At 38.7% G+C, this 13,669-nt stretch overlaps 1 protein-coding gene across 1 annotated transcript in view; it reads left to right on the forward strand.

Moving 5' to 3' along the window:
- Positions 1 to 13,669, forward strand: part of sema4ba (sema domain, immunoglobulin domain (Ig), transmembrane domain (TM) and short cytoplasmic domain, (semaphorin) 4Ba) — a 35,741-nt gene that overhangs the window by 17,464 nt on the left and 4,608 nt on the right. Inside the window, exons 3-11 of the mRNA XM_026311663.1 lie at positions 7,522 to 7,682; positions 7,888 to 7,950; positions 8,702 to 8,800; positions 9,313 to 9,424; positions 9,652 to 9,768; positions 9,983 to 10,140; positions 12,489 to 12,670; positions 12,941 to 13,091; positions 13,435 to 13,645. Coding sequence (XP_026167448.1) covers positions 7,522 to 7,682; positions 7,888 to 7,950; positions 8,702 to 8,800; positions 9,313 to 9,424; positions 9,652 to 9,768; positions 9,983 to 10,140; positions 12,489 to 12,670; positions 12,941 to 13,091; positions 13,435 to 13,645 — 1,254 coding nt within the window. The remainder of the gene's footprint in view (positions 1 to 7,521; positions 7,683 to 7,887; positions 7,951 to 8,701; positions 8,801 to 9,312; positions 9,425 to 9,651; positions 9,769 to 9,982; positions 10,141 to 12,488; positions 12,671 to 12,940; positions 13,092 to 13,434; positions 13,646 to 13,669) is intronic.

Raw genomic sequence — 13,669 nt, forward strand, 5'->3', positions numbered from 1 at the left:
CTTGTGCAGAAAGACTTTGTCACATTGTGTTTGCAGTATCAAAGCTGAATGCAGAGCTGCAGGCCTCAGGGACCTGAACCTTATACTGCAGAAACCGTCTGGTCTCGTCATGGTTTCTGGCCCACTCTGTCCTATCTGGATGCCAGTTAGTTTGACAGCTTGCATGCTTTAACCTCAGTCGTGAAGACAGGCTAGAGCTCTGCTTGACTGCTTCTCATCCAGTAACATTTCCGTAGACTGACTTCCCCTTCTCTTTTGCTCTCTGTCTCTCTCTCTGTCCCCTGGTCCCCACCTCTGCCTTAATGAAGAGTGTAATCTGCCATGAATAATGAATAGGGATTTGTATGTGTTACGGTGTGAACACTTGTCTGGTTCTCATTATGCGCCTATCAGGATGGATCATGGGTTCAGGGAGTAAAGCCTGCATCTGCTTTTCTCTTTGCTTTTGTTCCAGGCTTTAATGCAGACCATACTGAATGGCTTAGTGTGTTGGAACACTATTTAAAGGAACACCTGTAAGCCGTTTATGTTGCCTGTCTTTCCCTGCTGATCTGTTTAGCCCCTCTGTAAGATAACATGTGTATGTGGACAGTCGTGCTTTAATTTTGTCTACGGGGGACATGCCCACAGCCACATGGGAAGTAAAGCATTGTTATTTATTTAAAAGCTGATATGTCTAGACAAGCTGAATCAGTGCCTCACGAGGAATTCAAAATGACAGTGCTGTCCAGTGAGATAACAGCTTTTCAATACTGTGTTGGTGCCACATACAAGAACAGCTGTTTTTAATGTATGAATGCTCAAACATGCTCCAATAGACTTTCTTAGTGGCGTAAAGTCCGAACAGTCCACCAGTAAAGGTCAATGCATATGCAATGAGGATGCAACTGTTTTTATAAATGACAAATCATGTATTCTAATGGCAGTGCAGTCAGGATGAACAGATCCCAAACTGATTTTATAACAATGGCAACAAAATGTGAAAAATGTCCTGCTTCCAGCTTTAAGCTTAGCTTTTTTCTTTGTTTTATATGATAAAAAAAAAAATGGAAATGGAAATTAATCTTTAAATTTTAGATTTTGTCAGATGACAAGAAGTTGGAAAGCCAGATTTGTACAACAAATGATAAATTGATTAATACAGATACAGGGGGGAAAAATCACAAGAATTAAATCATTACCAAACACTTTAATCAGCTAATTATGTCAATAATAATTATGCAGATTGTACTAAAATGAACAACAGTTCTACTGTACATAACATTGTCCTGTTTTATAGATTTGTCTGAATTTAAACACACAGCAGTGAATACAACAGGTGGTGATTTATGATGCTGTCATATGTGTATTTTCTACCGTATGTTTGATGCCTGTACTCAGTAAAGCACTGCATGTTTGACTGATCACTGTCCATGTTAGTGATTTTCAGTCCATCATGAAAAGACATATCATTGATCTTGGTATTGCTGATGTTTATGACACCCACTCTGCTCAGTCCACTGGCGACCCAGACATAAATCAAACTCAACAGACCCTGTAAAACACTCTCACCGTGTCTGCACATTCATTCTCAATGTGCTGTGAGGACACAGCAACTGTGTCTCATCTGCTACTGTAAATACGCAGCATGAAGTCGGACTGGTTAGGTCAGAGTGCTGCTGTAGAGTTAGAAACCTCATGTACAGTCTCTTTGTTCTTGATGCTACAGCCTTGGAGAAAGGGGGTCATGGTGAGTTCCTGATGAACCAGCAGCTGGGTTACATTATTGTGGTTAATATGGGGTCAGCTTTTGTTGCTTCCTGACCAGCAGATTGCCCTATCAACATTTTTTGTGGGTAAATGAACCATTAGTGATGAGGTGCAAACTACATGTATATATATGTTGGGGAATTTAAATGTTAACAGATTAATTTGTCTCTATCCTTGTTCTAAATTGCACTGTCAAAGTCAGTTATTGCACATCCCTGCTGTGTGTATACATAATGAACATACTTTATTGCTGTGCTTTACAGTTTCCTCAGCATTTATAGCATTAACAATATAACTTTCCAGCTTCTGTTTCCTGAATCTGTATTCAAAATTGCCACCAATCTCAGCATCAGCATGGTGCACTAGAACAATATCCTGCTAACAAGATGCAGCCCAACAAGTTACCAATACAAACAGCAGGCTCACAGCTTGCCTAATGAGTCTCCTGGTGAATTGACCCTCTTGGTCTGTTGTCTTAATGCATTCCAGATGCTTCAATCTTTGTCCTTCAGTTTCCCAGGTCTACTCCCCCATGCAATTACACCTTCAACAACAGCTCTTAATAGCTAGTTTAAAATTACTGGGGATAATTTAGTTAGTGCTCTAGTGTGGCCTTGTTTTATGCCTTAATGTCACCAGCTAATGACACAGTGTAGTGTTACTCTGGCACGAACCCAGTGGGTCTGTTGTTGGCACAGCGACTTTCTGTCACAACGGTCATCGCTTCACTGTCAACAAAGGGTCTTAATCACTTCTTCTCAAAGCAATTGGATTTACGAGGGTTCATCTGTTCTATCCTGAGCAGAGTCCTTGAACAAGTAGGCAGAAGTCAAAGAAAGGAGATTTGTATCTGCTTGAGTACTTCCTATGGTGTGTCTTGATTTTCATAGCTCTCATATTGGTATCCTAGTTCAAATGTCATTCCTTACTGACTTTAACAGACAAATAAAATGAATATTATCAGTTTTCCACCTCTGATATTAGAGATTGTTTTCCCCTCTCTTTGTTTGGTTGTTCTCATTTAACAGCTGTCAATAAGTTGTGTAGGACCCCTTTTTATATCCTGGCTAACTATGAAAAAGTCAAATCCTTCACCTCTTAGGTTATAGGATGGAAAGTTTTATTTAAGTTTTTATTTAATATGAAGTTGTGTGTATGTTTAATTTACCTTTAAATAATGATATTTGCATTTTAAACAATGGCATTTAAAACATTTTTTTTTAGCTCCTATTTTCTGTTGCTGGACATCTGTGACCTGTCTAATATGTTGTATTTTATAAATACATCCCTTAAGGATGATCTATTTTGAATCTGTTGCTTGCTCCTGAACTCAGTAAATAGTGGAAGCCTTTTTTGAGCATCATCTACTGATGAACTGACAAGTATTAATCTTTATAAAATTACAACTTACTTAAAAAGAATCTCAGCAATAAAGTCAGGAGCTGTTCTTTATGTTTAATGATAGTAATCTTTGTTTTGCAGTTGAACGTGTCTACAAGAACTAAAACACATCCAATTGTGAGGCGAGTTTCTTGCAGAGTTTACTGCTAGTCTGTATAGAGCATTTGTTGTGGCAGTGTTTTCTTGAAATACAGCACACAGTAAGCAAGAACAGGTTCTTTAAATGAGGTATGCAATCGTCTCATCTCCTGAACGTACAGCTGTAAGAGCTGATAAAGGCAGCCCCCCTCATAGGGGAGGCCACTGATAGAATCAGATTGGTATAGTTGACCTACAAAAGGAGGCACTTAGATCTCTTTGTCACTGAAGGACAAATTACTCTACAGTTTTCCTCTAGAGGGGATGTTCCACACTTTTAATTATCTTCCTACTTTTTTGGACACAGACCCATCAGGAAATCAGCTCCAAAAATGTAGAAGGATTCCTTTAAGCTCAATATAATTAATTTCCACTCTAAATAGATTAGCAAGCAGTCTAGGCATGTATTTCAGTCCATTTAGTAGTGTCATTTGCAGAAATTACTTTTAATTACATAATAATGGCAATGATCTCATATTGCTTACAGCTGTCAGAGGCTGAATTACTGAGAGTGCAGTTCATGCTCTTTTATAAAGGGTCACGGATGAAGTGCTCTGAACAGGACTAAGCTACTCTCTCAAACTCTAAATGATACTGTGTGGGGTAAAGCCCTTCAGCTCTCCCTGCTGGTTTACTCTTTCTCTGGTGTTTTCAATTTTCATTTGGGCACTGAGGATAATTTGTCTACTTCATCTATGACCAGTGTTGCTATCATTTGTCCAGAATAGATTGCAGAGTGGATAGTGGTTTGGTTTTGGTTGGTTTTCTGTTCCCTTGTCAATTAACGATGGACTGCCTTAAAATATCATATCATGTGCTGAGGTTTTGATATAGCTTCAACTGAAAGTTGTTTTACCTCCCAAGAACAACATTCAAAACACTGAAAAATGACAGCTGAAAAACTCAACAGTAATCTGTCTTGCCAGAGACAATGTTCTACATACTCAGGATAATCCGCAGACCTCAGGTTTTTATTGGGACTTTTCCTTCTGTTGAAAGTAATTACAATGAAAAATGTTGACTGTTTGTGGATTGCCCAGTGTAACAGGCTCATTGTTCTTAGAAAGATGAGCTCCTGTTGTGCTTTTCAGTTTTAATTATTAAAAGCTGGAGGATATCTCAGAATAACTAGTACAAGTGTCTGCATTATCGTTACCATCTGAGTGAAAAGCCGGAAGATTAATTCAAGGAAAAACCAAAATAAAGTGTCTTAGGATGTTTGGCCACCAACAGCAACACTGTGCCATCACATAAAGCCCAAAAGTCTCTGAGCTCCTGTAGAGGGATGAATGATCACTGTGGCATCCTGATCATAACCACTTCAATATAAATGGACTCTAGAAATACATCACTCTTCTCTTCTCTGGATTGCACATCTAGTCTTTGTAAGGTGCTTTCGTAAGAGGTTCTCTTACAGGAGAAAAGCAATATGGATAAGGGCAAGGATGAACTGCAGTACCATACTGTATGTTGTACCTCTTCAGGAGTGATATGAGGGCCACTTGGCTCTGACACTCTATGTGGTTGTAGTAGAAACAAGCTGCTCCTCCACTCTGCAGTGCTTCCTCTGAACCGTCCTGTTTCCCTCTTCTTGGTGAACACCACAACATTTCTGGAGCTGCACTGTCATGAAATGGTTCCTAAGGAGTCAACCTCAGACAGTCAAACAACAATAGAGGGGATTCTTCAAGAGACTGTGGCATATGGAGAGGAGAGGGTGGGACAAGGTCAAGTAGGATACATTCGTTTGCTTGTGATTTTGTTTTGGGGGTAACAGTCTGGTTATGGTTTTATGGTCTTAAGACTCAAATCCTAAGGGATATATCTGGCTCTTTTTCTCTTTAGCTAAAACTGCAGAATGTAAAATCAAAACAATGAGCAGATAGTTGCTGAAAAGCTCATATGTGGTGACTGTTTAGCAGTAATATTGATTAGAGTGGCTTTAAACATCTTGATTCAGTTTCATCGTCTAATTTTAAGGATGGTCACTTGCTTCTTTAAACATACCCTAATATAAACAGAGAATATCGACAAAAACATGATGTTAAAATACATATTTAACAATTACCTGCTCCTCAGAGAAAGAATTGTAAACCAATAGGTCTGAAAGATGATTAATGTTTTCCAGAAATTATAAGTGGAAACCTTTATACACTTGCAAGCCCCCCTGGATGTCTTTAATGATACTCAATTAGGGACACTATTGTTTTTCTCCGTCAGCTGTGGTCACTGAGTTTGACGGTGGTAATCTGACTCCAGAGAATAATTGTCTAGATATCCTCCTCTGTGAAAATCCCTCAAAGCTTTTGTTTTGGTTCAGGCTTTGGCCTTTGTCTCTCTTTCTCTCTCCGTAAATCACAGTTAAATTCGCCCAAGGCTCTGTGGAGGAAGAGAGAGGGGAAACGGTATCGGCATGGAGCAGCACTCGCATTTATCCTGTAATGATAGTGAAAAGGAGAGAGAACGGCCCCACTGGGTCCGCGTACAGTATGCAGAGCCTCTTGTGGTTTTACAAACAGCTTTAACTACAGGATGGCTCTCTGTTGCTGTGGTGATGGACTGCTTTTAACATGTTTTCCCAAGGCAGAGGAAGTCTCTCAACCTCCTGCACCTATGCACTGAGGTGGGGTTATATCAGGTCACATGTACTACAGTGTATGCACTCCAGTTATTATCCAGAGAAATAATGACATCTCATTCTATCTGGCCTGGACTTCTTCTTATATGCAGGAAAGTGCCATACCTGTAATTATTACCGTCAGCATCTGTGATTTTAATCTAACATGAATCTGCAAAGCCTGTGATTCTTGTAAGTGTTGAAAGTGAAAACACAGTGCAAAGTGTGCTCCTGGGGTGAGCTGACAATAGTAAGATTGGATTGACTTTATATTTTTGAGTAATGGAGGAAAGTTAATTTTTTCTCAACCCACATTTATATTCTATTTCTTTATGCATTTAGGTGGTTAAACATCATCTCTACTAACAGCCATCCTGACCTCAGCTAAAGAAAAACAAGTTAAATGCATCATGGATGTTATTCCATAATATAATTCATGCTCTGCGTGACTTTATGGACCCATTTAATAATTTTAGTGATAATATTAAACATTAACAATTCCTTATTTAAAAAAAGGGTGATTTAAATATTTATCATTTGGTGTAAAATTGTAATTTTCTCTAATAAAATTAAAGAGTTTTGTGTCTTTTGATTTTTCTTATGGTGTCACATTACAGTGGCAAAGGTTCTGTATCAGAGCTTTAGTCACCTCAAGCTTCCATCAGCTCCCTGCTTCTGTTTTTGCTGGCATGCAATTAAGGCAAGTTATTCAAGCTGGGCTGGTAGTGAAGGCCTCCAGGCTGCTGTAAATCTGAGATACACATGGGCCTTTTAAGTAGCGATAAGAAGAGTTGATGATTTAACCCTTGGCTTCAGACAAGAGGTGTTAACGTGGGTGGAACAAAGCTATTCACTTGCTTTACTGTAGGAGAAATATGAGGAGCTTTCTCTTTATATTTTTCTTCTTTTTCCTTGTGTCTGATGAGGAGATGACAAGATTTGGAAACCACACACACATACATGCACTGATTTATCTTCATACCTGTTTTGCATGTGTTTAATGAGGCCAGATCCTTACCTGTGCTGTATATCTCCTGTAGTATTACTTAGTAAGTAAGTTATAAGTTCAACAATGTGAGTAGTGAAACATTTAAATACATTCAATATTTATGCAACCAAATGACCGCTGTACTGTTTAAAATAAAGTTTAAAAATGCTTGCAGATTTGTGGATTATGTCATTCAGAGCAATTTTATGTGTGTGCGTGTGTTTTTTTTGTTTTTTTTTTAATGAAATCTAAATTCAAGTCACAAATTCCCATCAACGTTAAACCACACAAAGTGTTTTTGGAATGTGTAGTTGTCAAAATACAAATTAGATGTTCAGTGAAGCTTGTCAGGAGTTGCACATTGTGTGATTGTGGGTAATTAAGACAGACCCTCTCCAGCATATCTGTGGTGTATATCAAATGTTGTGATCACACACCAAAACATCTTGAAAATGCATTAATTTGTTTATTGATTTCCCTTCATGAATTTTCTGTCTTCAGCAGCTTCTAACGGTTTTAAACAACCAAAATATTTTGTATTATGTCTTTTTTTTTTTGTTCAACCTGTGCACATTAACTCATGAATTATACCTCTTGTCTTTTTGCATTTGTATCTTTGTCTGTTCAGATGCAAAGGAGAGGACAACCAGAAGTTTCACCGTTGACGGAGTCTTCAACTACACCTCATTCCTCCTTAGTAAAGAAGACAACACGCTGTATGTTGGCGCTCGGGAGATTCTCTTTGCACTCAACCTATCTGATATCAGCGCAGTCAAGCTACAGAGACATGTAAGAGCCAGTGTGCTGATGTTTGTAAAAGGCAATACCAGATACAGTATACTGTTTCAATATGGATGTAGTTATAATAGGATTCCAGATGTACAATATGAATGTGGTTATAAATATGATATGGTCCCAGAAGTCCAATGTGAATATAACACACCTTACTGTATTATACCTACAGTCTGAGTCTGACAGCGTTTCTCTCCTGCAGCTCATGTGGAAAACTCCAGAGAGGAAGAGAGATGAGTGCAGTTTTAAAGGCAAAGATCTGCAAGTGAGTGAACTACTGGTGTAAATCTTAAATAGCTGAACTGTATTCACTGTAAACACCTGTACATGGGTGCTGGTTTGCCTCACTGGTCAAGTTGACCATTGTTGCATGGCACTTTGGAGACAGATCTAGGGCAGAACCCTGGAAATTTCCTGTCCAGTGGTAACTTTCCAATCTACAATCTAACAATGGATTTTTCCTTCCTTTAATACAAACTTTTTCTCTATTACACTCTTTTTTTTTAATCAGCCGTTGCTCCGCTACCACGGACCTAGACCTTTTTAATCTGTTATTTTGCCGTCAGAGGAAACACATTAGCAGGGGAGATCAGTGTTTATTTCAGTATTGAAATTGATCTCAAATTGGCTGTATGAAAACACATGGCAAAAATCTTGGTGGAAAAAAATACAATTTGCAGTGCAAGCTCTCTCAATTAGTTGTTTTAGTAAATTACTTTAATGGACTGTGGTAAAGTCTACGGGTCATTTGTGTTTTCTTTGCATTTTTATCTTCGCTTTCTCCTAAGCTTCTGTAAACTGTTCTGGCTTTGAGAAAGGAAATAAAGTATTTTTTCAATGGCTGAATAAAAAAAACATTTTTTATGTCAGTGATTTTTTTTGAAAATTGATTTAACACAAATTCTATTTTTATAAGTACAGCCTAATCATCTACCGTATATCCCTTTATAGCTGTAAAGAAAATGAAATGGGTAAATACGTTTTCATGAAATTTATTGTCTGTGTTTCTAAATCAGACGGACTGCTTCAACTACATCAAGATTTTACTACGTATGAACAGCACTCATCTGTACGTGTGTGGAACATATGCCTTCAGCCCCATCTGTGCTTACATAGTAAGTTTTTATCTGAAACAGATCTGTTGCAGTGACCGATTGTTGTGGAGCTCAACCATACTCGCGCATATCTGTGAGCATCTAAAAAGCTGTGTCATTCATTAAGATAAGTTAGAACAGTTTTTTTTATGTGATGTGCATTTATTAGATTGTAGAGAAATAGCATCTAAAATCTGCTGCATGCTGCTTCCTGCCTCTCAGCCCACTTAGCCGTCTGGCCGAGGCCCTGCCCAGCTAAATACAATACATGTGCATTATTTTATTATCTCCTGTGCCAAAGGGAAATGTATCAAAATATTTAATGCATGTAATCAGGTTATATAAGAATCAATCTAGTTTTCAATGCTTTTCTCCAAATCCTTTAAGGCCTTTTAAAATGACCAATAGCAGACATACAGGGATAAGACTGCCTGACCTTTTCGCTGTGTGACAGACAGATAGCAGTCACTGTGACAGCAGGTTACAGCTTCACGTTTCAACTGAGTTTGTGACATGTGGTGTGTTTCCTCCAGAACACTGCGGATTTCTCGCTCGTCAAAAGCGACACTGGGGAGATTGTTACAGAGGATGGACGAAGCCGCTGCCCGTTCAACCCTGAATACAAGTCCACTGCCATCATGGCTGGTGGGTCTTAGAATGGCTTTCAGCTGTCATTAAAATCAAGCTTTGTTTAAATGTTTTTTGATTTATAGAAGCCTCTGTGGGAATCAGTAAAGCAACCAGACACAGGTGGTTGATATGGAGACAAACTGAGACACAACCTCTGGATTTCATTACTTTGTATGACGCAAATAACCCCTTCCCTTGTGCTAAACACTGTGATTATGCTGGTCTTCTTCACTGTGTTGCAGATGGAGAGCTGTATGCTGGTACAGTCAGTAATTTCCAAGGAAATGAACCAATCATATACAAGAGTCTAAGCCAAGGAACTGCTTTAAAAACAGAAAATTCACTTAACTGGCTTCAAGGTACTGAAAGGCAATGCTTGCATTTTATTTTCATATAATAAAAATGCTAAACATTAGTCAGTATAACATATAGATGAAAAGTACCATTATGTGCAACTTGTCAGAGTCCCTGTTGCAACTGGATTTTGAATTTAGAGGTGGATGCCAGAATTTGTATTCTGTATCTACATACATATTTTTTAGATTGACAGTGTTGTTCATGTTTTTCTTTCAGACCCAGCCTTTGTCGGCTCTGCCTACATACAGGAGAGCCTGCCCAAGGGCAACCTAGTGGGCGATGACAATAAGATTTACTTCTTCTTTAGTGAAGCAGGGAAGGAGTTTGATTTCTTTGACAACACCGTTGTGTCACGCATTGCTCGCGTGTGTAAGGTGAGTGATGCTTGAAGACAGATAGTCCATCTAAACAGGCCTTTATACCCTTGAGCTACCCCTCCCACCACTATAATAATCCATCTCACTAGGAAGATGGTTTGTCTGTGTTCAGTACATGTTCCTATACCGTCATATATTTAGTTATCTGAAAGCTGCTCAGGGTTTAAATACAACTAGCACAGCTCACATTCCTTGTGTGCACTGACGCAGGTTTTCTTGTTATAGAAAAACATTCCTCTTGTGTGAGTCCCTTTATATTGATTATTTCTCTACAGAGCCCTTCCTCATTCAAATCTTATCATATTTAACCAAATATTTGTGTTCAGAAAGGACTCAGTAGCCAAATAGAGCACAAGAGCTTTACCTCACCTCATATAGTATTTTTTCAGTTTTTTTATGGTCTACTTTATGGTTCTGCAAACATCACAAACCAGTCCTCCAGATCAGACTGATGCTTGTCTCTGTGAAAACAGTCATGTTTATCGCTGTCCAAGGAGGACATTCACATCAGAGAAAATATGAGAAGTTAAAGCTGTCTTTTTTGGATGACAAGGACATTTTTGTGTTTCAACTTTGCCCTCTGACACCATCTAAATGAAATGTTTTTAGCAATCACAGCTTTATCTCTATTATTTTTAGCTGTAAACTGTCTCCAGTTGTGTGTGTGTGTGTGTGTGTCCTGACAGCCATGCTGCTGTTATGTCCGTACGACATCATCTACAGTATGTGCGTCAACTATAAACCCCAAGGCTGTGCCACAGAAAGCCCAGCTGTGAATCACAGGCCTTTTTTACAGTACATACAGACATGGGCCTGAAGGTTATGTTTATTTATTCACTCACTTTTTCCATACATCTGATTTCAAATACAAATTTAATTAACAGAGTTATACAAATATTGACCCATGTAGCATGTTACCCATAAAGAAATGAGTAATGATGCATCAGTTTTAGTTAGCTTCACAGTGTAAAAAATTAAAAAGTGTAAATGTAAAACATAAACTTTGAAATGGGGTGAATGCTTAGAAGATAAGTGTCTGTTCATTTAAGTAATAGTGATTTTTGTTCAAACATATTATGAATCCCATCCCTATCCTTCTTAATACCCCTGTTTAAATTTGCGTTGGCTGCAATCCCCTGACTTTGTTTATTCAGGTGTTTAGTACACAGGTTCCACTTCATTGAGGCTCACTATGGAATGATAAACAATGTTTTGCTAGAAACAAACAAAACAAAGCACCTTCTCATTTGCAGGATTGTTCGGTTTCCCAGAAAGAAGCCATTACTGTCTACCATGTTCATGGCGTTACAGACAGCCTTTTGAACAGTGGCTGCTTTTACAAGAGTTTAATGAATGGGATGCATTTGCTTCAATTATTCAATTGTCCATTTATGCACAGGGTGGCATTAAATTATAAATCTAGGTTCAACCAGGATGACCAGTGAATATACTGTATGTTCCTCATTATCTGCCTGGGTTACTACAAAAAGTAATTACTTCAGAAGCTCATTGTTGGTCATGTGTCACTTCCCTTCCCATCCAGCACTGCCATTTCCTCAGATTAATGTAATACTTCTAATCCCAGGTCTCTCATCTTTATGCTTAGTGTAGGTAAAACATACTGTATATAATCATCTTCGTGAGACCGTGAGACCTGTAACTTGCTGTTGAATATAGGATTTTTAGAGTCATACCTCAAAATAAATGTAAATTACTTTCACACAGAGGTTTAAAGATGTAAGTTCTATCTAATTTCCTCAGATATCCAGTCATACAATCTGTGTAGCCAAATTAGTTTTCATGTCAAAGAGGTCCCATGCTGCTCACATCACTTCGAAGGCTTTTTTTTCTTCATTTTTCATTTAACAGCATTTGCCCTACTCAAATAGTGTTTTTTTTTAAGTGATGAGCATTGTTTTCATAACCTAGAAGTCTGCTGCCTCATGGTATATCAGTGTTACGAGCACAACTGATTTTGTTCATTATGGTTTTACTTTAAGAAAATAATGTTATGTCAGTTTAAAACTGCTTCACTATTGAGCTTTTCTGTTTTCACTCATGAAGAAGATAAAGATAACAGTTTTTAAAAATATAATACAATGCACAATATGTGTTGTACATTTATGTTAAGGTATGATAGGTATGCCACGGCAGCACACCATAAGGTACACATTCTTTTTTCAAGCCTTTTATAAGCCTGTCAGATCCTATTAAATCACACCTCTGTGTCAGTGCAGAGGCATTGTCAACAGTCAGCACTGCAGACAGGTGTCAACCCTATCTTCTTGCACCCTCTACTGGCTACAAGAGAACAAGAATTTAAACCTAAATTATTTGTTTTCCAGGGTGACATGGGAGGTGAGAGAGTTCTGCAGAAGAAGTGGACAACCTTCCTGAAGGCTCAGCTCTTGTGCTCTCTGCCTGATGATGGTTTCCCATTCAACATAATTCAAGACATGTTTGTGCTGACACCCAGCCCTGAGGACTGGAAGAACACTGTGTTTTATGGAGTCTTCACATCTCAGTGGTGAGGGCTAACTTTTAAATCAGACATTGCACAAATGAAACTAATAACTTCAGGTATATTGTACAGATTTGGCACACTGTAAGCTATTAAAATGTTCTGAAAGAAACCAAAATACCTTTAAGGACAGAAATGTTGCATAATAATAAAATTTTTTAGGCCTCTAGTTACCTTCCATCTGTACTCCAGATATGTTTATTAAAGATTATATAAGATCAGAATAAAATAAATTAGTGATCAGTGTTGTTAAGTTGCTTGTTTATGTCTTTAAAGGTACAAGGGTGCTTCAGGAAGCTCTGCAGTGTGTTCCTTCACTATGGACCAGGTGGAAAAAGCATTCAATGGGCGATATCGAGAGGTCAACCGAGAGACCCAGCAGTGGTACACATACAACCATCCAGTCCCAGAGCCTCGGCCTGGAGCGGTGAGTACCTGCCTGCTGCCCTCTGCTGGAGAGTAGACACACATATGTTAATTCTCAGCAACATGTCATGTCAGCTGCATGAGGGGTTTCATACAGCACATTCCTGTCTCCTCATCAGTCACATCCTGAATTTTGACTGGTGATCAAGGCTTGAGCAATAAAAACCCTAGCCTCCTCTCTTCCTAAACATGATTCTTATCAAACCACTGTCGCTTTCATTTCCTGACAGGCTTGTCACAGCTGAATCAGTGAAAAATGTGAAAAAAGAGGGTATGCATAGCTGCAGTGTGTCATTTTCCAGTGTAAGTGAATAGAAATGTGACTTATTATCTTGCCTCCACAGTGCATCACAAATGCTGCAAGAGAGCAGGGAATCTACTCCTCGCTGCACATGCCAGACAAGGTGCTGAATTTTGTCAAAGACCACTTCCTGATGGACAGCGTGATCCGCAGCCAACCTCTCCTGCTGAAACGTAATGTCCGCTACACCCAGATTGCTGTCCACCGAGTCCAGGCAGCACACAAGGCCTATAATGTGCTTTTCATTGGCACAGGTAAGGGCCACAAATACTCAAAAT

Source organism: Mastacembelus armatus, chromosome 6, assembly GCF_900324485.2.
Source record: "Mastacembelus armatus chromosome 6, fMasArm1.2, whole genome shotgun sequence".
Taxonomy (NCBI): domain Eukaryota; kingdom Metazoa; phylum Chordata; class Actinopteri; order Synbranchiformes; family Mastacembelidae; genus Mastacembelus; species Mastacembelus armatus.